The sequence below is a fragment of the Crocodylus porosus genome, unplaced genomic scaffold, assembly GCF_001723895.1.
Source record: "Crocodylus porosus isolate Cpor-Errol unplaced genomic scaffold, CroPor_comp1, whole genome shotgun sequence".
In the NCBI taxonomy this organism is placed as follows: Eukaryota; Metazoa; Chordata; order Crocodylia; family Crocodylidae; genus Crocodylus; species Crocodylus porosus.
The window spans coordinates 162598555-162619348 of NW_017728906.1; the positions used below are offsets into that span (position 1 = coordinate 162598555).

Here is a 20794-nt window from a genome sequence, read left to right on the forward strand (position 1 = left end):
CCTGGATCTGCCTGGAGCGAGCAGATGAGCTGCAGCTGTGGGTTGTGCTGGGCCCTGCAGCTGCAGCTCCTCCCTCCCCACAATGAACCACGCCTCCACCACGCACCCTGCCCTGGCTAGGCAGTGCCTGCCTCTTCAGCCCCTCCCCTGCCACACCCCTTCCCTCCCACATCCCCTTCCACCACGCCAGACTTACCAGCTGGAGGCAGCTCTCCACACTGCTGGGCTCTGCTCCTCAGTGGCTGCACACATGCATGGCATTTATTGGCCAAATTATCTGCCCCATCAGACCGATTTCTGATACAGCCAATTTTCTTTACATCGGTACTGATCCGATATCGGACCAATCTACAGTGCACCTCTAATGGAAAGGTATGTTTCCATACTGTACAAATGGCCTAAGTCATTCTCTCTGATGTACATGGACTTTAAATAAGAGGATAAGGCCACTTTGAGATCCTTCACAGCCATTGTCACATTGTCCTATCAACGTAACAAAATCATTGCTGCCTTCCAACAACTTAACACAACCAAAGCATAGAAAAATAAGGAATATAAACTACACTGGGATTAACATCTCAGATTTCACCTCTTCTGTCCTGATCAGTTTAAGAGAATCCCTGGGATTCTGGATTCAGCCTCTAAACAACCTACACACATTTCTAACTACTCTCCTGATAGTCCAACAAAACGAACAAGCGTTCTAAGCTAAATAATCCCTTAAATTCCAAATATGGCCTCACTACTGAAATATCAGGCCTGCAACAACACCGGCATTACTGTAATGCACAAGAAAATAAATGATCTGTAGAGATAATATATTGCAGTGATTCTTACCAAACTCTTGAAAGTTTTATTGCACATGTAAGATTACATTTATTAAACTTTTCCTTTTGAAATAACATTATTGAAGACAAGCAGATACTATATAAATGTTTCTAACATGCAAAGTGTAAAAATATTCATTTACATCCAAAATATATACATTATTATGCGCCTGCATTCAATAGTGTTTGCGTTTTTTATGCCTTTGTAGCTTTTTTGGGACTGTGAATAAATTCTCAGTTTTACTTGTATCTTTCTCAAGAGCCTCAGTTCCTTCAGTACTGTTTTGTAAAGCATTTGTTCCTGCAGCAGACATTGGAGAATTATCATGTACAAGGTGGTCTAATGAATCCCTGGATGCAGCACTGATGGTTTTTTCTGTGTAATCAGTTTTCTTTTCTTTGGGCAAATTACACAAGAGTGCTTGTGTATTAATCATTGCAAGTTCTTCATCAGCAATCAAGTCAGTCTCAGCAAGAGGAGTAATTTCATTTGATCTTGTAAGAGTGGTGATGTGAAGAGAGTTGTGGTTTGTTCCCTTCAGTAACTTGCTACACTGGAAATCAGAACTTCGTGGTGGCTGAAATGCCTTTTTCAAAGATGGAGAAACAACTGAACAGACTGGTGTCAATGGGGGAGGAGGAGGGATCTGGCTGAGCAGGTCCATAGCTTTTCTCTTTTTGCAGTTCTTGGGGTGGTTTTCATTAGGAGTATGTGGAGTCATCTTTGCTAAGCCTTGTGGAGCAAGTTTCACATCTGGTTTGCTGACTGACAGTGGGCTTTGATACTTCATTTCACTATTTGGAAAGGATGTCTAGATAAGGAAAGAAAGAAATGTATGATTTTTGCGTGTAGACAAGGCCAGAACCCTTCCCATTCATCACAATTAATGCACCAGACTGGCACTCCAGGGGGAATGAAATAACTAAAGTAGTAAACTCGCTAACCAAAAAAAAAAAAAAATCAAACACCGTATTAAATTAATTACCTCAATTTGTCACGCAAATAATGTAAAACTGAACCAATAATATTGTGCACCACATGTTTGAGTGAAAGTGACTATCCATCTCAAACTGAAGTTACTACAAAAATCAATATGCATGTAATTCACAGCTTTTTAAGAGAACATTTGGGTCCAGCATACTGTAAATATACAGTAGAAGAAAATGGTAAGAGTATGAAAAGTAGGTATGAAAAAGGCAGCAAGGGCAGAGTTCTGTATAATTTAATGCAGTGGATCCCAATCTTTTTGGACTGTAACCCTAATTCAGGGACCATAACTTGAATGCTTGTTGGCTTGTGGTCACGTCATATATAACATCCAGCCTGAGCCCAGCTAGGGTCATGCCTCTAGGACCTGCAACCCTGTTTTCCAAGACAGAGTTCTTGGTTCCTAGTTCAGGAAACATTGCTCTATTATACTGTATTTACTTGAATGCAGGATGAGGTTGTCCCCAGCAATTTAACATGGGGGTGGAAAACCCCCCTCATCTTAGATCTGAGTACAAGTAGAGGAGGGGGCAGGCAGCTGTTGTGGCTCTGACTGTAGCTGTGATGCCAACCTTGGGCTGGAGTCAGAGCTGCAGCAGCCACCTGGTTCTGCCTCCCTCTCTGCCACCACTTACCATCCCCAGCACCAGGCCTGCTCTGGCCTGGCCACACAGTAGTGGTTGTGGTGGCAGCAGGTTTGGCCCTAGAGCTGGGCCACAGCTGCCACACTGCTGTGTGAGAGGTGGGGGCAGGCAGAGGGTAGGAAGCAGGCATGGGGGTGGTGGGGGAAAGAGTCAAGTGATGTGGAAGGGGGGATGAATTTAAGATGACCCCCTAATAGCTGGATTTTATACATAGAATACTATAAGCAAATGTATAAATTATCCATATATAGAACCTAATTATTAAGGAGTTCTCTTATATTCAAAGAGATCTTGGATTAGGGTAAATATGGTACCCTCAATAATAAGCAGTTAGCAAAACAAGAGGTTTAGGGGAGACCAGCAGCAAGAGGAAAAAAGAGTGTTTTTGAAAACAGAAAGAGCTATAATAATCATCAGCAAAATGAAGATAAAGGTCTGAAACGCACCTTAAATAAGGGGTGGGCAGTTATTTTGGACAGAGGGCCGCTTACCCAGTTTTGGCAAGCTGTCGAGGGCTCCATGGGTAGGCCCGCCCCTTGATAGGTGCCCTGCCCCCTGGTCACCATCTTGGGACCAATGTCCCAACGTCTTGGTCCCATGCCCCAGGGCCAGCACTGGTGGGGCCCAAAGCAGGGCAGTCTGGCAGGAGTCTGTGGAGCCAGGCTGGGCTGCACCAGCAGGGAGAGGAGGGAGCTGGCCCACCTCCATAGAGTCCTTGCTGGCTGGGACCCTGCACTCCTGCCACCCTGCTTTGGGCCATGCCGGCACTGGCCCTGGGGCAGTGCTGGTCCCGTGTTCCCGCTGGCTCCCGCATCCACTCACACCCAGTACCCTCAGCCCTGTGGTACAGGTGAGGGGCAGCACACAGCCCCAACCCCCTGCTTGCCAGCAGGGAAGCAGCTGGTACTCAGCTTGGGGAAAAGGGCCCCTTGCCCACCCTCCTTGCTGCAGGCGCTTGCAGCCCATGCAGGGCTGTCTGGAGCAGGCACAGGCAGCGCCATGCAGGCTGCAAGTGGCTTCAGCACAGGGCGCTGGCCATGGGGTGGGTGAGGGGCCGCCTGCAGCTGCCTGTGCTTGCTCCAGATTTCTGCTGAGCACGTGCTCTAGAATGGAAGTTTCCAATGCAGAAAAATACTCTTTATGTGAAAGTTTAAAAGTGTTATTCAACTCAAACCATACACAGCACATTCTTCCCTTCCAACTATTTACAAGAACAATACTGTGAAGGACAGGGAGGATAGGATAAGAAGGAAGACAGAAAGATAATGCAATACTTACAAAGGATCAGACTGCCTGCCTATGGCAGTCCTAGGATGAAAAATCATCTTTTCTTAGTTCTGCTTATAGCATGCACAATGGGATATAGGACACAGTAAATGAAAAGGAACATAAGTAATGCAACTTGTGATGACTAACACCCTTCTACCAAACACTGCCTCAGCACAGGCAAGGCCACTGACTCTCCAGTTCTTTAGAAAGTGAATGAAAGACCCTAGGCACTGACCATACAGGCCTCCTTATAAGATGCATGTGTAAAACACAAACATAATTTTGGGCTGCATCAAAAGAAATATTGGGCATAGAAAACAGTAAGCAAGAGTGCCACCCTACCAACTGCTTTATCTCTATCCTCTCAGCAAAATATATCTGGAACATTTTAGATATAAGTCTTCAGCTGCAACTTCAAGTAGATTCATAGCTGCCCTATCTTGGGAATTTCTGAAATTAAAGCAAATCAAAATCAGATGAAATGTGTCCTGAAAAAGCTGCCAGGAAAATTATTTGAGAGGAGAATCATAGAATCACAGGATTGGAAGCAGCCTCCAGGGTCATCTGGTCCAATTTCCTGCAGGAATACTATTCTGAGTCTATGAAATCATGCCTGTCTAGTGCTTATCCAGCCTTCTCAAAAACCTCCTGTGAAGGAGATTCTACGATTTCCTGGGCAGTAGATTTTGTCATGAAGTTTTTGAGGGGGAACATTTTCATAATGACTTCCCAAGTGAGCAAGATTGTCACAGTAAGACTGTAGTCACTGCTGTCAGGGCTGAAACTTCTGCATTAGGTTAAACAATACTGTTGCTCTGCTTGTATGAAAAGTTTAGCAAGAATGTTACCTTATAGGCATTACATAGAAGAAAATATTTCCTTCAGTAAGAGAATGGTTGCAAGCTAAACTTAAGCAGATTAATGAAAGCCTTTGACTGCATAAGCACAAGTAAATGTTGATAACGAGTTTCCATTTTTAGGAAATGTGAAGAAAAGAAGTTGTTCTAAAAAACATCTTAAGCACACCCTTATAAACCACATGAAAAAAACTGCACTGCTTTTTCCCTAATGTGCAGCATTTTTGTCTGGTTTGGTGTTTTATCTTCAGTAACAAAGAACTCTCATGCTGAAATCTAGAAAACTTAGTTGAATGCAATTCATGTGGTTTCTCACTCAAAGCCCCAGCTTTACAGTTTTCTCATTTTCTTGAGCACTGGGAGAGGAAACTCAAGAGTGCTTTTAATACTTTTCCAGACCCTTTAATAGACTGCGGGACATATCTTTCACTAGTCTCTAAGTTAACGGTTCTCAATGTTTTTGTAGTCAAGTAGCCCCTAACAGGACTCCACTGGAGTCCTTCATAAATTTGGTAAATCGAGGGGCAGTGTTTGCATCCTTGCAGAAGGGCTTCATTCCTTCATGTGTGGCATGGAGAGGTAGGGGTACAATGGACTCACAGAGAAACTGCTTAGACAAAGGGTCATTAAACAAGTGCTTGAAACATGCATGCAGCACAGTGAGGATGGACAACTCAGCTGAAGGAGGATGGCTGTAACAGTAGGCACACTGTTAAAATAACACTCTAAGAATTATAAATTGCTTATATTTGTGCTATCATATTGCTTCAGTTTAAAACTCAGACAACTTCAAACTTACGTGGTTTTTATTTCCCACACAAAGGTTTGACTTCTGGGAAGGAGAAAGGAAACTTAAGCCACATTCTTTATTCAAGTTATTCACTTGTGGACCATTTGTTTGAAGCAAATTCATCAGTTTGCATTTTGCATCGTTGCAAAAGGAGTTTACATTCTAGAAAACAGAACAAACAAAAACACAAGAGGGCTGCATGTTTTAAAATGTAAAGCATTTAGTATTGAAAACAGAAATCCTTCTGGTAGTCCCTGCTTAAGTCCTGGCTAGCAAATGATTGCAATATTATTAATTACATTTTAAAGTATTGATACCATATTTTTTAAAGAAATGAAATACTGGTAAGAGGCAGTAAATGTACTAAGATGCAAAAAGCTAAATACTGATGAGCCTATTTAGTCACTGTAAATGGGAAAGGCTGTTTTTAAAAATTTGTTTTCCTCATGCACCAAATGATTTAAAATGCTGACACCCAACTCAAATGAGCTGGCAGGCCAGATACAGGCTTCTCACAGGCTCAATGACTGACCTCTGGGTCTGACCTGCAGGGCTTCTCATCACAGCTGACAGATGTTGCTAACACCACAGCAACTGAAGGTGTGCTGCCAATTCGTATGCTGGATGGGGACCGGAAACCAGAAGTTAGGCAGCTGGTAAGGGGCAGGGCAGTTTGGGTGCTGCAGATTACTGAGCCATGCCAAGAAGTCCTCTGGGTCAGGTCCTGAGGGGAATTATCCTGCCAGAGAGAAGCCCCATAGGACAGATAACCCACCTCTGTAGGCTAGATCCAGCCTGCTAGTGGTATATTTGATAACCCTGATCTAAAACAAAGAATGCGCATGCATGTTTAATATCAGGCAACATTCAGATTTGCTGGAATCCTGGGAACGACTGCAGTAATGTCAATTATTTCAGGTAGCATAAATTAATTCATTCTCTTTTCTGTAGTTACTAACCACATGAAACAACTGGGTAACACCACCAATTTCTGCTACTTTTAAGCGCACCAGGTTTTTATGTGCAATGTTGAAAGAAAATATAAAAAGAAAGACAAAATGTGCTCGGTTGATTTCTTATTTCCCTTTACTTAAGCCAGTTGAAAAAACTGAAGTCAATAAAACACTGTAATATCAAATTGTTATTGATAATAAATGGGCTCAAATATACCAAGTACTATGCCTCTCATATCTCAAAACATTCAAGGCAATTAAAAGGTCAAAGACAGGCTCTACATGAAAAGGTATTAGATTCTGCTTGGTTAGACAATGGTGGCTATAATGGGGACTTTGGGGATACTACTGTAAAGCTGAGGAAAATGGGAAGACTGCACAAGCAACAGATTCCTTCAGAAAGGAAAAACCCCCCAGTCTGCTTCCTGAAATCTCTTCATTCAAACGTCATACTATCAGCATTAAGCTGTTGTTTGTCCCAGCAATAGCAGTATTAACAGTTTCTGTACCAAAAGAACTATATACTAACAACTAAAAACAACAATTACATTAGAAGATCCACTACTTTACCTCTATTGTGTTTTTTAACTCATTAAATCTTTCTTGAAGACAGCCTTCCTTTGGATTTGCTGAAAATAGAGAAAGGTCTCCAGCAAATAGTGTGGGAATTTCTAATCTGAAATTAGCAGACTGCCACTGAATATTGCTTGCAGAAATCAATGTACAAGGTTTAATGATGTCTTCAACTGCAAGTTGCTTAAGGTCCATCCATATCTTGATTGCCACTAGATTGAGATTTTCATCTGATAAATACACCAGAGTAGAGAAACCTAAAAAAAAGTTAAATTAAATTTAAATTAAATTGAAAAAAAGGATGCAATTTAGGTAGATGTATTCCCACAGATCTATTTTACTTTTGATTTTCCCCAGTGTTTCCTTCAACAAATAGGAAAACAAGTATATGTAGCAACTACACAAATAAGGGAATGGTTAACATTGTTTAGGGATGTCATAGGACATATACGCGACAGTTCTCTTAAAAGCATTTAATGTATCCATGAATTTGACTAGTCCCTTTCTGAACCTGGCTGTGTTCTGCCTTTACAACCTCCTGTGGCACTGAGTTCTGCGGCATAAAAAGCCCCTTTTCTTGTTAGCTTTAAATGTTTCTATTAATTTCAGTGGGTGCCTCCAACTCCTGGTATTCTGGGATTTGGCAAATAACAGTTCCCTATTCACTTTGTCCACACCCTTCATGACTTTATAGATTTCTACAATAATAGCCCTGCTCAAGTGTTATTTCCAAACTGCAGTCTTAGCCTTTATTAGTCTATTATTGCACAGCAGCTGCTCCATACCCCTGATCATCTTTGTTGCCTTTCTCTGTACCTTTTCTAGTTTTACTAGATCCTTTTCAAGATGCAGAGACTAGAACTGCACACAGTATTCAAGATGCTAGTGTATCACGGATTTATATGATGGCATGATGATATTTTACACTTTTATTTTCAATTCCCTTCTTAATGCTGCCCAACTTTTTATTGGCTTTTTTTGGGTCACTGCTGCACGAACTGATGTTTTTAGAAAACTATCTATAATGACTCCAGGGTCTCTATTCTGAGTCACAGCAGCTAATTCAGAGCACAGTAAAAATGAAGCTCATTTCTTTATTTTGGCTTTTCATTGCGTCCCCCCTTCAAAATACTTACACGCAAATATTTATCTTAGAAGGCAGGACATCAAGAAACTGTTATTGTTATTTCTGAAGTGTTACAGCTCTCGCATACTAAGGTAATTGGGCAATATTACCATCTGGGTCTAACTTGCACATTTATATAGACTGAAGTCTGCAGATATAAAACCAAAATCACCTTGGAAGTTTAAAAGAAAATCGATTTTCATTAAATAGGAAAATACTCAGACTCAGCACGTAACACACCTGTGCTCTTATTAACAGAAATGACAAATCCAACTAAATCAACTTCACCACATGCTGGTTGAAAAGAAAGATCCAACAACTTGCTGAACAGCACAGCATTCCTGGGAATGTAAATCTCTAACAGTATCTCTTGAGAAGCCTAAAGAAACAAAAGAATAATTATTTAAATAATTAAAGGTTACATATACTGTTTATATTTTTAATCAAATAATGCTTTTACAGTAAGAAGCTTTTACCGATAACTGAAGGTACTGAGTTTTCTTTGTAGCTGTTAACTGTACATTAGCAGCATCCAATTTGCCCTTGGACTCTGATGTTGCTAGCTGATAGATTCTGTACCGATTTCCTTCTTTTAATTGGGAAAATACATCCGATAATGGGCGCCAGATATTCAGCATGACCACTAAAAACATAAAGATTAGAAATACTAAGTCTGCTACAGCCATATGGATGACCTCAAAGAGCACCTGTACACACCACAGGGCTTAATCCTCATTAAATTAAATAGATTTATAAAATTTAAAAGTTTGTTTATTTTGGAGCGTTGCATCAGTGTTTGCACACACTAGGTTTTCGAACAAATTATGCACGGTCCCCGGCCAACAATAGTTCACTGCTGCCCTCCCCTGGCCCGGGGCCTCCCACCCCATGCCCTACCACACAGCTGTGGGAGCACAGAGCTGGCAAACAGCTCAATAATAAAAAGCAGAAGCAATTCTAAAGTGAAAGCAATCTGAAGTGGTGAACTACAAAAAAAGTTGCAACGCCATCTGGTGAACAAAGAGGCTCATTACATGTCTGAGTGCTTTTGTGCTTGTATGCAATGAATCCATGGACACAACGTTTTAATTTGAGGTGAGCCAGACTAAACTACATCCAAAGAGTTTTACTTTTAAAGTCTTTCTGGATCATTAAAGTGTCCAGAAAACCCGCTTGGGCAAACAGTCATGCCATTGCAGTGCAAGAAAGGGCAAAAAATGTGGCATGTACAAAGGCCCAAAAATCTGCATCCTAAAATACCCTCCTTGTTATAACTCAGTGGGGTTCTCAACCTTTCTAGACTCAAAGCATGCCTCAAAAAATGCCAGTTGTCAGCTTTCATTCATTTTTTGACTACAGAAAAACAACAGAGAAATTCTTCTGTTGCAGGAGCAGTGTGAAGTCATCCAAATCTTTGTTTTCCTCCCATTTAGAGTTGGAGGTATTCTATTTAGTAAGGCCTTGCTCAATTCAGCCATTTTAGTATAAAGGAATTTACCAGAAAGGCTTTTATTTTTAAATGAAATAGATTTTAATTATGGCATGATCAGTGGCAGATTTGTTATCTGTATTTAATGCTGCTAAACACACTAAACTAGTGGTTCTCAGCCTTTTAAAGCTTCAGGAACCCCTCAATAGGCTTGAGGTACCCCCCAGGAGTTGCTAGGCTCTTAGTTTACTTGTTTGTTTGTTTTTACCATAAAAATAGCATTTTTTCTATTGCAAAACACTCAGAATGACAACAGGTCAGACTGTTTCTGACACTCTAGATTTCTATTTGAAAACTCTGGGTTTATCTTGTGAATAATGTTTACGTGCTTGAAAAGGAGGACCCAAGAACTTAGTACTAATACTGCACAGTACCCTTAAAAGGATCTCACAGTACTGTGGCTGAGATTCAATGGTATAACTCCATTTAACTTTTACCCACTACATTATTACACTGGCCTCTTATTCAAGTGAACAACTCTAGTTTTACATTAGTACTAACCTTTAACTTTTTCTTGTTTTCTGTAATCTACCACACGTAATTTCCACACTGTAGACACCTCCCTTATAGAGTAACCATGTTCCTCCTGTTCAACAGACTCTAGAGCCTTCTTGAATTCTGCTTGTATCTGAGCTTGCTTCTTATCATTCAACATTCGTCTGTGAGTATTCAGGGCTCTTAACTGCTCTTCACTGAGATATCCCTGTGTTCACAAGAAGAAAAACCATTCAACTGCCTGCATGATCACCAAAAATACCCACCAAATTCTAACAAAATCTCTTCTCCAAATACTCATATATACAAGGTATTTTTTTTATTTTGTTACAGTACCAGAACGTCAGAAGCACATATTATAGCAAAAAGGCCCTCCTGAGGCACCACCTGAATATAAGAGTGGTTGGCATCATGAGAGGTGGATATGGCTCATGGACCTACTGGATCTAGCAGCAGAGCCAGAGGGTGTGCTCATGTTGGGGCTGGCCAGTGAGGAGCTGTAGTGGGGCTGGGGAGCTGAGTGTTGTACCTGCATTGTTGCTGTTTCTCCCCACCCCGTGGCTGCAGTGCAGGCACAACTTTCAGCCCATGGGGAACTGAGTTGGCCCGGTCAGCTTCCCAGGCCTGGCTCAGGAGCTGCAGCCAAGAGGTGAGAGAAGGAAGAGGGTGGTGGGAGGAAGGTGGGGAAGCTGCATAAACAGCATGGATACAGCTTCCTACTACCAGGCCCCAGCTTAGGGAAGCTGCATGTGTGCCCCAGACAGGGGGTTGGGAGAAGCACAGCTACAGGCAATCCTTCCCCCCTACCTGGCTTACAAAAGTTGCTGGCCCTTATAAATCATCATAGATATGCATGACACTATTAGAACACACATATACAAAGCTATAGATCCAATGAACTTATTATAAATAATCTGATCTTGCAGGTACTTAGGCATGTTTTGAAGCACATGTAACTAGGCGAATGCACATGCATTTAGTTAATCAAGTTGCTAAGTGTTTATTTTCTTGAGGTTTTAATATGAACAACATGAAGAAGGGAAACAAAAGTATGGAGGATAATCATTTCACTCATCTCTACATAAAGTATTTGATAAGTTTTAATTCTCAAATAATTAATGTATTTTTATTACAAAATTATACATATTCATAAAAATAATTTTTTATGTCATAACTTCCCAGGTTTTTGAATTTCAGCATTCACAACTGTCCATGCACTTCTTGAGTACATTTTAATCTACTAGTAAAATAGTTATTATATCCAATACATCATTTTTTATATTTTTATATATATATAGTAGTGGTCTGTTACAATGTATTAAAAATGCGCGCGTGCACGCGTGTGTATGTGTAACAGACCACTACTGTTTAACAAAACATACAACAGTGATTTTGAATCCTTTTTATGCAACCTTTTCTTGTTTTTAATTTGAACTTTTGGTAATAAGCATACTGAAGAAGGTGTCTCATATGAAGAGAGAGAATTCTAATTTAAAGGTCACAACGTTTTTGGATCTAGCAGCTGCTAGTATTTATTTATTTTTTAATTAAGCCAAAAATAGAGTGGGTATTCCACAGGCACTTGAGAGTAGTAATCTAAATTAATAATTACCTCCATATAACCAGGATCAGGTGAATTTTGAATTGCTTCATAAAGCTCTGCACCATCTTGCAAAGTCTGAATCTGCTGTCTGGTAAGTGCACACGACCTTAAAACCCTTTTTCTAGTTTTACCTGTTTGTTTTTTTTAAAAACACAATTGAAAAAGTTATATTTGGCTACCACAACCGAAGCCCCCCCAAAAATAAAAAAAACCTGTATGATACTTCCGATGGCCGAATTGTTTCCAAACAAAAATACCAAGCCAAGTCTCTCTATATGGATTTACTTTAGAGGTGCACCAATACATTGGTCCCATACTGGATTGGCACCAATATAAGGAAAATTGCCAGTGTTGGCAATCAGCTTTTTTTGGCTGATGTAAGCAATAAGGTCGCTGATAAATGTCCCATGCATGCACACAGCTGCAGCATATCACACAGGCAACTACAAGAGCAGCCAGGTCCAGCTGGTAAGTCTGTTGTGAGGGAAGGGATGTGGGTGGACAGGGGGCAGATTAAGGCCCCAGGCACAAGGAAGGGAGAGGGGCTGGAACTGGGGCAGAAGCCGGTGCTGCACAGCCGGGGCGGGGTGGACAGAGCTGTAAGCAGCTCGTCTGGAGGGTGTTGGGTGGTGGCTCCTGTCACTGCACGCACCCCAGGAGGTCATGGGGGGCATGTGCCCTGTGGATCTGCTCGTAGGTGCAAGGGTGAGCTGGGACCCAGCTCTTCCCAACAGGGTGTTGGGCTGGGACTGCTTTTGGGACAGGCAGCAGCAGCACTGGGAGCAGACCTATGGTGAATTCTGGGGTGGCTGCAGACCCGCCCCCATAAGCCTCCTCCCAGTGCCACTGCTGCCCACCCCAAGCACAGCTTGGCCCAGCCCCCTGCTGGGAAGAGCTCTGCATTGTTTTGGCTCCAGCCCACAGCGGCAGCCAGCCCTTGCCCCACATGTAGATGAAGCGGGGCACACGCCCCCCCACCTCTGCCATGCCTGAGTATGCATAGCAGTGGGAGCCCCCTCCCCCATGACAAGCTGCTCACAGCTCCATCCTGCTCTCTGCCCCAGCTGTGCAGTGCCTGTCCCTGCCCTACTCTCTCCCTCACCATGGAAGCCTTAATATGTTGATGCACAAATCTTGGAGGTCAAGAGATAGAAAATATTCTCCTGAATCCAGAGCTAAGGAGTGACTATTCTGAATTTCAACTTGTATAAGATGATGAATTCTCCTTAAGTCCTGTATGGATTGCCTAGTCCATTCTTTGGAATGACTATCCATAAAGCCCCTTCTATTGTTTTTCCAGAGGTTCTATTGTAGAAAGAAAGACACAATAGAACATCTTGATGCAATGGACCTTCATGAGAAAGGTTCATGAAAATAGATAGGAAGGGGAGTCTGGAATAGGAATCATTTGGAACTTAACTTCTCCATCTGCTAAAGTGTTCATAATCAATTGATCTGTAATGCCCATATGTTTTTGAAATAGTCTAGCTGGTTTCCAAATGTAGGGTGTGGAACTGGGATTCTGGATTCATTTGGAGTGCATCACTTCTTTCTAAATTCCTGTCAAAATGAATGTTTTTGAGAGGGAGGAGGCTGTCATACAACTGGGAACTTTGGATTTTCCAAAGAGAAGTAATGTATCTTTTTAAAAAAACTTTTTTAGAAGGCTTTGCCAAGTTTTGACAGTAAGACAGAGGTTGGTAAGGCAGTTTGTAGCTTCCTTTTTGGAAACCAGTATGTACTTACTAAGGAACTTGAGAACTAACTTATTATGCTTCAGCTTCTCCATGGCATGGACTTTTGCACCCTCTCTAAACAATGCCAATGAATAGAAGCATTCTAGCTCCACTAGATTTAATTCAGCTCTAGTGATTCAGCTAAATGGACTCATAGTGCCCATGCAGAGTGAACTGCTATTGCTAGGGATACTATGTTGGAGAAAAACAACTCCAAAATCTTCTAGCAATGTCAGGTCTGCTAGTGCTCTAGAAGCAAAAAAAAACCTTGGGGGTTAAAGCACTGGTGAAAAAGGCAGTATCACATCTGTGCAAAATAGTTTCTGGATGTGGCTCAAAATCGTTGCCAAAATCTGTGGTGGTACAATAATTTTAAGTGGTACATGGGCAGTGCCAAGTCCCTGCAAGTGAAGGGACTCCCTACCCAATTGCCATTTCTATGACAACCCCTTAAAGATTGGCTACTATCAGGTGCAGAGCAAAAGCCTTTCAAGGCTGCATAGAGAAAAACCACACAAAGAAGTTTTTCACTGTCAGGTCTCATATATTTTTATGATCAGCCACTTGGAACTTCAACATGTTCTGTTCACTTCTCATGAGTTTGGTGAATGCTGAAAAGCCAAAGAATCCTGTGTACGTACAGTCCTCATCTTCACAGGCATCCTTATTAAATCAAATATATGACACTCTGAAAGAAAGTTTTACCTTCATTCTGTTCATATTCTGCTTGGATTTTTGCAAATAAAGCTTCTAGATGTTTTTGTTGATTTTCTGCATGCTTTGCAGCTTCTCTTTCTTCAGCTCGATTGTTACGGAACACATATGATCCGGTTGGTTTTTTTTCCATCCACTGGAATAAAAATGTTCACATCAAATTAACCATTTCTAAATTTAAAAAGAATTATCATATTATGCCTCAAGATTGTACTAATTCACTCTCAGAAACAATTTCTTAATTGGAAAAAGATCAGCATTTTTTTCTGACTATAATGAATAAAAGGACAAGTTTTGAAAGTGTTCCTTAATTCCTCCCCCTACTGCTATATTTTCAGTTTAGGTTAGGCTAAGTTTTTAATTGCACCATAAAAATGTTTTCTTCTTGATCACTTCAATGATTACTAAACATGATTTTATAACAGTGTGGGTTTATGTCCAAATCTGAGTTCTGGTTTTGGACCTGTCTGAGTTAGCCATTGAAGGAAGAATAGTTTTCTTCTGTAGAGATCAATTATCAGGGGCATCTGACATACAGCCCATGGAAACTTCACACAAAATTCCATGGAGGGGAGCTGGAGGCAGGTCCCACCACCAAACTCTGCGGTATGGAGCCCCATTAGGGATGAATATCAGCAGCAAGGGATGAATGGGTACTGTAATCCACACAGCTCCCTGATGCCACCACATCCAAATGTGACTCCTAAGGAGGCCCACAGTCTGCATGTGGCCTGGAGGTGAAGGAGAGGGGAAGTGGGGGATGGGAAAAAAGGGCAGCAGGGTGAATTTCAAACACTGAGTGAGTTATATGATTTTGAAATATGTGGAACCCATGTTTCTAGTTTTGGGTAAGGACACTGTGACAGCCTGCAGAATGCCAGACCTTCATTCAGTATAACATTCCTCATTCCTTTCTTGCCTCATATCTACATTAATGACCACCATCTCCTATTTTATTATTCTAACCCTGCTTTAATGCTTTATGTTTATGTAATACTGTATTATCTTATATTTGTGCAATTTTATCAAGTATTAAACTACATAATTCTACTGGAGTTCCCATATGACATTCAGGAATAAATGCAAGCTGTAAGTCTTTTTTTTTTTTTTTTTTTATCTTTTAGTTATCTTCCTCTTTAATATGAAAAGAGTAAAGCTGCCAAAGGAAATGGTTAAGAGCAACATAAATGGCCTCTGGAACGGTTGCCACTGAGTAGTGGTGGCAGCAAACTGGAGAAGGGGGCATGGCCAGCACAGGCTATACTGCAACACTGCAGCCAAGAGGAGAACAGTTCACATACTGTGGAATTATGGAAGATGTTGGACTGCAGAAAAATGATCAAAAATGTTTAAAAACTGCACCTGAATTTACTCCGTTGTTTTACAGAACAATAGAAGCTTGTCTACGTCTATCCCAACCATGAAGGTGTTCCAGGATAAAAAAAACCCATCACCCACAAAAAAACCATTATCTTATTAAATCTCATACATTCTGTTTGAGGAATGGACCAAACTGAACAGCAAGAAATAATTAGGCATCTTCACAAACTGTTCTTACTGTACCTGAAGAGGGTAAGCTCTTTGAATAACTATATCAATGCATCCAACAGTACCTCCATCACTGAAAAGTGATGACAGAGACAAAGGAAAAGGTCTGGGATCTTGATGAAATCCTAATTTTGCATACCATCGAGCACGTCGAGTACTATTAGCTGAAATCTGAATAAATTAAATCTTTTTAAGTAAAAATGTTACATGCAAGACAGAAGGATTATGTTTTTTTAATTAAAAGGGGAGACCATATTTGGATCTCCACCTGAAAAACTTTTATTCTCTAACTGAACATGCTCACATTTATTCTTGTTGTGCATTACATTTTAATTGAAATAGCCCAACAAATGAGACCTAAAACTTTATCACTTTATACCAGAAGGGAAACATCCTCAAAATTAAAGTAACTTTCACAACAGTCTCAGACACCAGAAACAAACGTCATGCCTCAAATCTTCCTTCCTATTTAAAATCCTCTCTTAGAACTTTTATTGATTCTCTTTCAAGGCCCTATATTCTTGAGCAATTTATTAAACACTGAATTTAAAAAAAAAAAACAAAGAACTAAAACTAACATAGCATGTTCAACAAAGAAGCAATGCAGTTTTACTTTGGATTTACTCTGCAATATTACAATGTCAGCTATCTTGTGCATGTCAAGTTTTACTCAATCTGGACTTCAAGTTTTGTGGAACAGTGAAGGTATCTTATCTCCACAAGTATGACTATATATATGTAAACACATCCCCACCTCTCAAATTGAAAAAATACTTCATTTTACCTTTAACATGAGGGTATCTGGTGCTTCCAGAGGTGTGCATGCATTTTGAGAACCCACAAGTTCTGCTCCATGTACTATGATCTTCTGACCAACAGTCAGCCTTCTTCTCTGTAAGAGCACTTTGAGAGGAAGATCTAAGACAGCTCTAATGCTATACCAGCTATCTGTAACTTCAATTATCGCTGAATCTTTGTTGTTTTTGAACCTGCTTTTAGTAGCAGGGTTCTCAGATGTATTTGGGCTTAATGATATTATTTTAGAAATACAAAGTACAAGTGTCCTAGCAGCAGTATCATCTCTCTCCATTATCTTTTTTATAGCAGATCTCTTACTTTTATCAACTTCTAAATCATACCTACAAAACAAAACAAAAACCCTCAGAGACACAAATACAGTCTACAAAGATATTTTCCCAGCCCTACTGAGAAATAATTAACAAACTTATCTACCCAACCTTCATTTAGGTTGGAAGCAGAACTTTATATATATGCTTGCAAATAATTTTGATATTTCAAGTCTCAAAAAGATGATGTTCAATACCCTAAGCATTCTAATGGATTAATATACATACAATTAAGGTGTGACAAACTCACAAAACATAAGCCAGTAAGTGCATACAATCAGAAACTAAACCTTAAATGCACTGCTGTAAAATACTCACCTGTATTTTAATTGCAACAGCACCCTTTCTGGTGTCAAGCACCTGCTAGCAAATTCCTGTGGAAAAGAGACTTCCATGGCTGCCAACTTCCATACAATCCACCTATAATGGTTGTAGACCCAGGCATCAGTAATTAACTTTGGATCCACACCAGGTGTATCACAGAGTGCCCTGCATACAAATTTTTATAATATTAAACTGTAATCCATTTTCATGAATTCTTTATCTGTTGTATTAATTCTTTAGAAAGACTTATAAAAGGAATACTTTTGGGGTACATTTATTACAAAATAATTACAGGTTTCCCTCAATTTGTGCGGGTTGTTTATATGCGAATTCACTCTTATGCAATGAGCATATTTGGACCCGTAATTCATTATATGCGAGGTAAATTCACTCTTATGCCATCAGCATGGATGCCCACCCCAGCCCCAGAGGTGCCCCACTCACCCCAGCCCCAGCTGCAGAGGTCCTGGAAGCGGCCAGCACCAGCTGCCTGCTCCTGTTCCCCCCATGCCTGGGCTCACCCCAGCTCCTGGGCTGTGCTGTGGTGCAGGAAGCTGGTGTCAGCTGCTCCCAGGGCCGCTCCAGCCTGGGCTGGGGTCAGTGCAGACAAGCGGAGCCCGAGGCAGCGTGGGGCACAGCACTCACCCCAGCCCCAGCTGCAGCAGTCCCAGGAGCAGCTGACACCAGCTGTCTGCACCAGGGCATAGCACAGCCCAGGAGCAGAGGCAACTGGGGACAAGCAGAGCATGCTCCAGCTCAGCAGCTGCAGGCAGCTGGTGCCAGCCACTCCTGGGGCCACTGCAGCTGGGGCTGGGTTGAGTGCTGCTCTGTTCCCTTTGCTATGCTGCCTTGTGCGGTCCTGGGAGCAGCACCCCTCTCCCCACTCCTTCCATAGTCCCAGCCTCACTCCCTCCTTCAATGCCACAGGAACCTATCCCTAATCTGCTACACTGTAAAGTGGGTTTGGTTTATGCACTCTTCTCTGGGAACACATGTACAGAATAAATCAAGGGAAACCTGAACTAGTAAAACATTTTAACAGATTTTAGAAATTAGAAACAGGCACTGAAATAAGAAATAGCATGAAGTGAAATATTAAAAAAAAGGAGAGTCAAAACTGTTAGCTTCACATACATTTTTCTGTGTTGCAGCTAACTGGCAGACATCACTGGTAGCAAGGCAAAATATCTATCTATGGAAGCACACCATGGAGTTTGAAGCATAGGACTGGAAGGGGCCTCCCAAGACATTAAGTCCTACTCCTACACTGGTAGATAACCATTTGCACAGAGCCCACAAGATTCTCTACTCTGACAACAGCCACAAAGTACCCTATGAAAAAGCCCTACAATGTGCCAAATGTGAAAAGCACAAGAGAAAAGGGAATACTGCCAATGCCTCACAAACACCAATGGCAGGGAATTTGTTATGCATGTATATTCTGAGATTATTCTAGGAGGACAACTGTAACCCCATGCTACAAAAAGAAGTCAGAAATGTCCATAGTCCTTACCAACCTGATTTGGGAGAAAAAAAATCCTTCCTGACCCAATACCTAATAATCAGTTGGACTCTAAGAACATGGGCAAGATCCTCAAGCACCCAAAAGGCTTCACTTGGCCTGCAAAAAGGGCATGGCAAAAAGTAGGGCAGGGTTGTGTTATTTTTTTTTGTTCCTTGTTACATAATCAAAAAAGGTCCTGAAACTATTTTCTTTCTCCACCCAAAGGGAAAAAAAAGTTGGATTTTTTTTCTATACTGTTCCGTATTTTTAGAAATGTCAACATGCCTTCTTTTTTGTTGGAGGGTTTCTTGAATTACCCTGGGGTATTAATCACGGTCTTTATATCTTTACAGCAGGAGTATTACAAAATCTTCTAGAACTTCCTTATACTTTCCAAAAAGAAGTCACAAAGTTTATGACCAACTGAGCCAATTCAAGTTTTACCAGATTTATATGGAGCTAATATTTCACTCTACAAATGCAAAATATGTTTACTAAGGAAAGTTAGAGCAACATTGAAACTGAAAAAAACTGGCATCTCTCACCCAACTGTATCCTGCCAAAAAAACCCCAAACCCACACACAAACCTTCCCATATTAAAGTCACTAGACACGTTAATGTTATGTTGAATAAAATAACAGAGGTTCTAACCAATCAGTAAACAGCAGCATATTTTGAATTATGTACATTGAGAAAAGTGGACTAAAATGTATATTGCCACAAAGCATTGCAAGAAAGCTGCACCTATCTAATAAAATCCTATAGTGAATTTTGTTTTTTTATCACAGGATAAAAGAATGTGCATGCTAATAAAATGGTAATTTTTTCCATTTAAAACGGTATTAAAAAGTACCTATAAAACTCATTTTTTCCTGCCCTTCCCTCATCAGTAGGTATAAGCCAACCTCCATCAGCAAGTTGTACTCCATGTCCAGCCAGAAAATATTCTTCACTGAAAAAATCCTGAATGAGAAACTCAAAAGACTCTGCATTGATGCTGTTAACTTGAATGCAGTGCTTTGAAACCCCATACATGTACAGCTGCAAAAAATAAGGCAAGAGACAAATAATAAGTAGCATTATCCAAAGTCCAAGAATTCCAACAAATAAAATCCCATGAGTTCAGTAAACAATCAAAGAAATCATGGAAAACAGAGCGGAAGAGACATTGAGGGGTCAATTTACTGTATCCCCCTGTCAAAACAGGATCAGCTTATACCTAACACCTGCCCCAACTATGTTTATTTCTCATCGAACAGTAAAATCTTATTACCTACAGTCAAAGGAAAAAGGAGATTTCAGAGCTAGCAATTCTAAGTTGAAGCTAGACAAATTTATATTCAATGTAAGGGATACATTTTTAACAGTAAGGGTAATTAACCATTGTTACAATCTATAAGGGTTGTAATGGATTTTCCAACCCTGGACATTATTAAATAAAGAAGTGGATATTTTTCTGGAGGATATGCTTGAATGGAAACAAACTAATTTAGGGAAGCCCTATGACCTGTGTTGTGCAGGAGGTCATATTAATCATCATAATTATTTATTATGGCCTTATATCTATGAATCTGAAACTTTACATTTATAAAACGTTTCTCTACAACTTAAAGGTAAGAAAATCTCAGTTAAATGTTTTTGTATTGATTTGTTTTCTCTTTTTTTTCTTTTGGAATGAGCCCTTTTGATCCAAGATCAATATAACAAGTTCACCAGAAAAAAAGACAAATGTGGCTGACATAGCTGCATCAACATTAGTATTAGGTGGAAAACATGACAGGCAATAATGCCACTGTACTCAGCACTAGCTAGGCCCTCAACTACAGCACTGTGTGTAGTTATGGGCTCTGCATTTTAAAAAGGATGTGGGAAAGTTACAGAGGGTCTAAAGGCCAAAGATGTTGTGCAGCCTCCTTTATTGGAAGTTTTCAAGAAGAGGTTGGATAAGCATTGATTAGGGTCAATTTAGGAGTGACAATGCTGTCACTAGTGTGCTAGGCAGAGCAGACACACAGGTTAGAGACCGCAAGACAGCTCTGCAAGCCTAGAACAGGTAGAAGCTGGAGAGGACCATGGTCTGCAATGGGAGAATGAAGCAGAGCTCCCTCCACACCCAGCTTGTTTATGTAAGGTGACTTAAAGGAGCTGGGATAAGTTTATGCAGAGGATAAGGTGATAGAAAAGGGAGTCTGACTCTTCATTTAAGGTATATGATGGTAGAGCTGT

At 40.7% G+C, this 20794-nt stretch overlaps 1 protein-coding gene across 1 annotated transcript in view; it reads right to left on the reverse strand.

Annotated features, from left to right (window-relative positions):
- Positions 1 to 820: 820 nt before the first annotated feature.
- Positions 821 to 20794, reverse strand: part of BRCA2 (BRCA2, DNA repair associated) — a 58234-nt gene continuing 38260 nt past the window's right edge. Inside the window, exons 16-27 of the mRNA XM_019528520.1 lie at positions 19422 to 19609; positions 17058 to 17228; positions 16397 to 16751; positions 15628 to 15783; positions 14056 to 14200; positions 11624 to 11745; positions 10018 to 10219; positions 8504 to 8670; positions 8268 to 8406; positions 6899 to 7158; positions 5385 to 5537; positions 821 to 1639 (exon numbers count right to left, since the gene is read on the reverse strand). Of these exons, the coding sequence (XP_019384065.1) occupies positions 1004 to 1639; positions 5385 to 5537; positions 6899 to 7158; positions 8268 to 8406; positions 8504 to 8670; positions 10018 to 10219; positions 11624 to 11745; positions 14056 to 14200; positions 15628 to 15783; positions 16397 to 16751; positions 17058 to 17228; positions 19422 to 19609 (2694 nt within the window). The 3' untranslated portion in view covers positions 821 to 1003. The remainder of the gene's footprint in view (positions 1640 to 5384; positions 5538 to 6898; positions 7159 to 8267; positions 8407 to 8503; positions 8671 to 10017; positions 10220 to 11623; positions 11746 to 14055; positions 14201 to 15627; positions 15784 to 16396; positions 16752 to 17057; positions 17229 to 19421; positions 19610 to 20794) is intronic.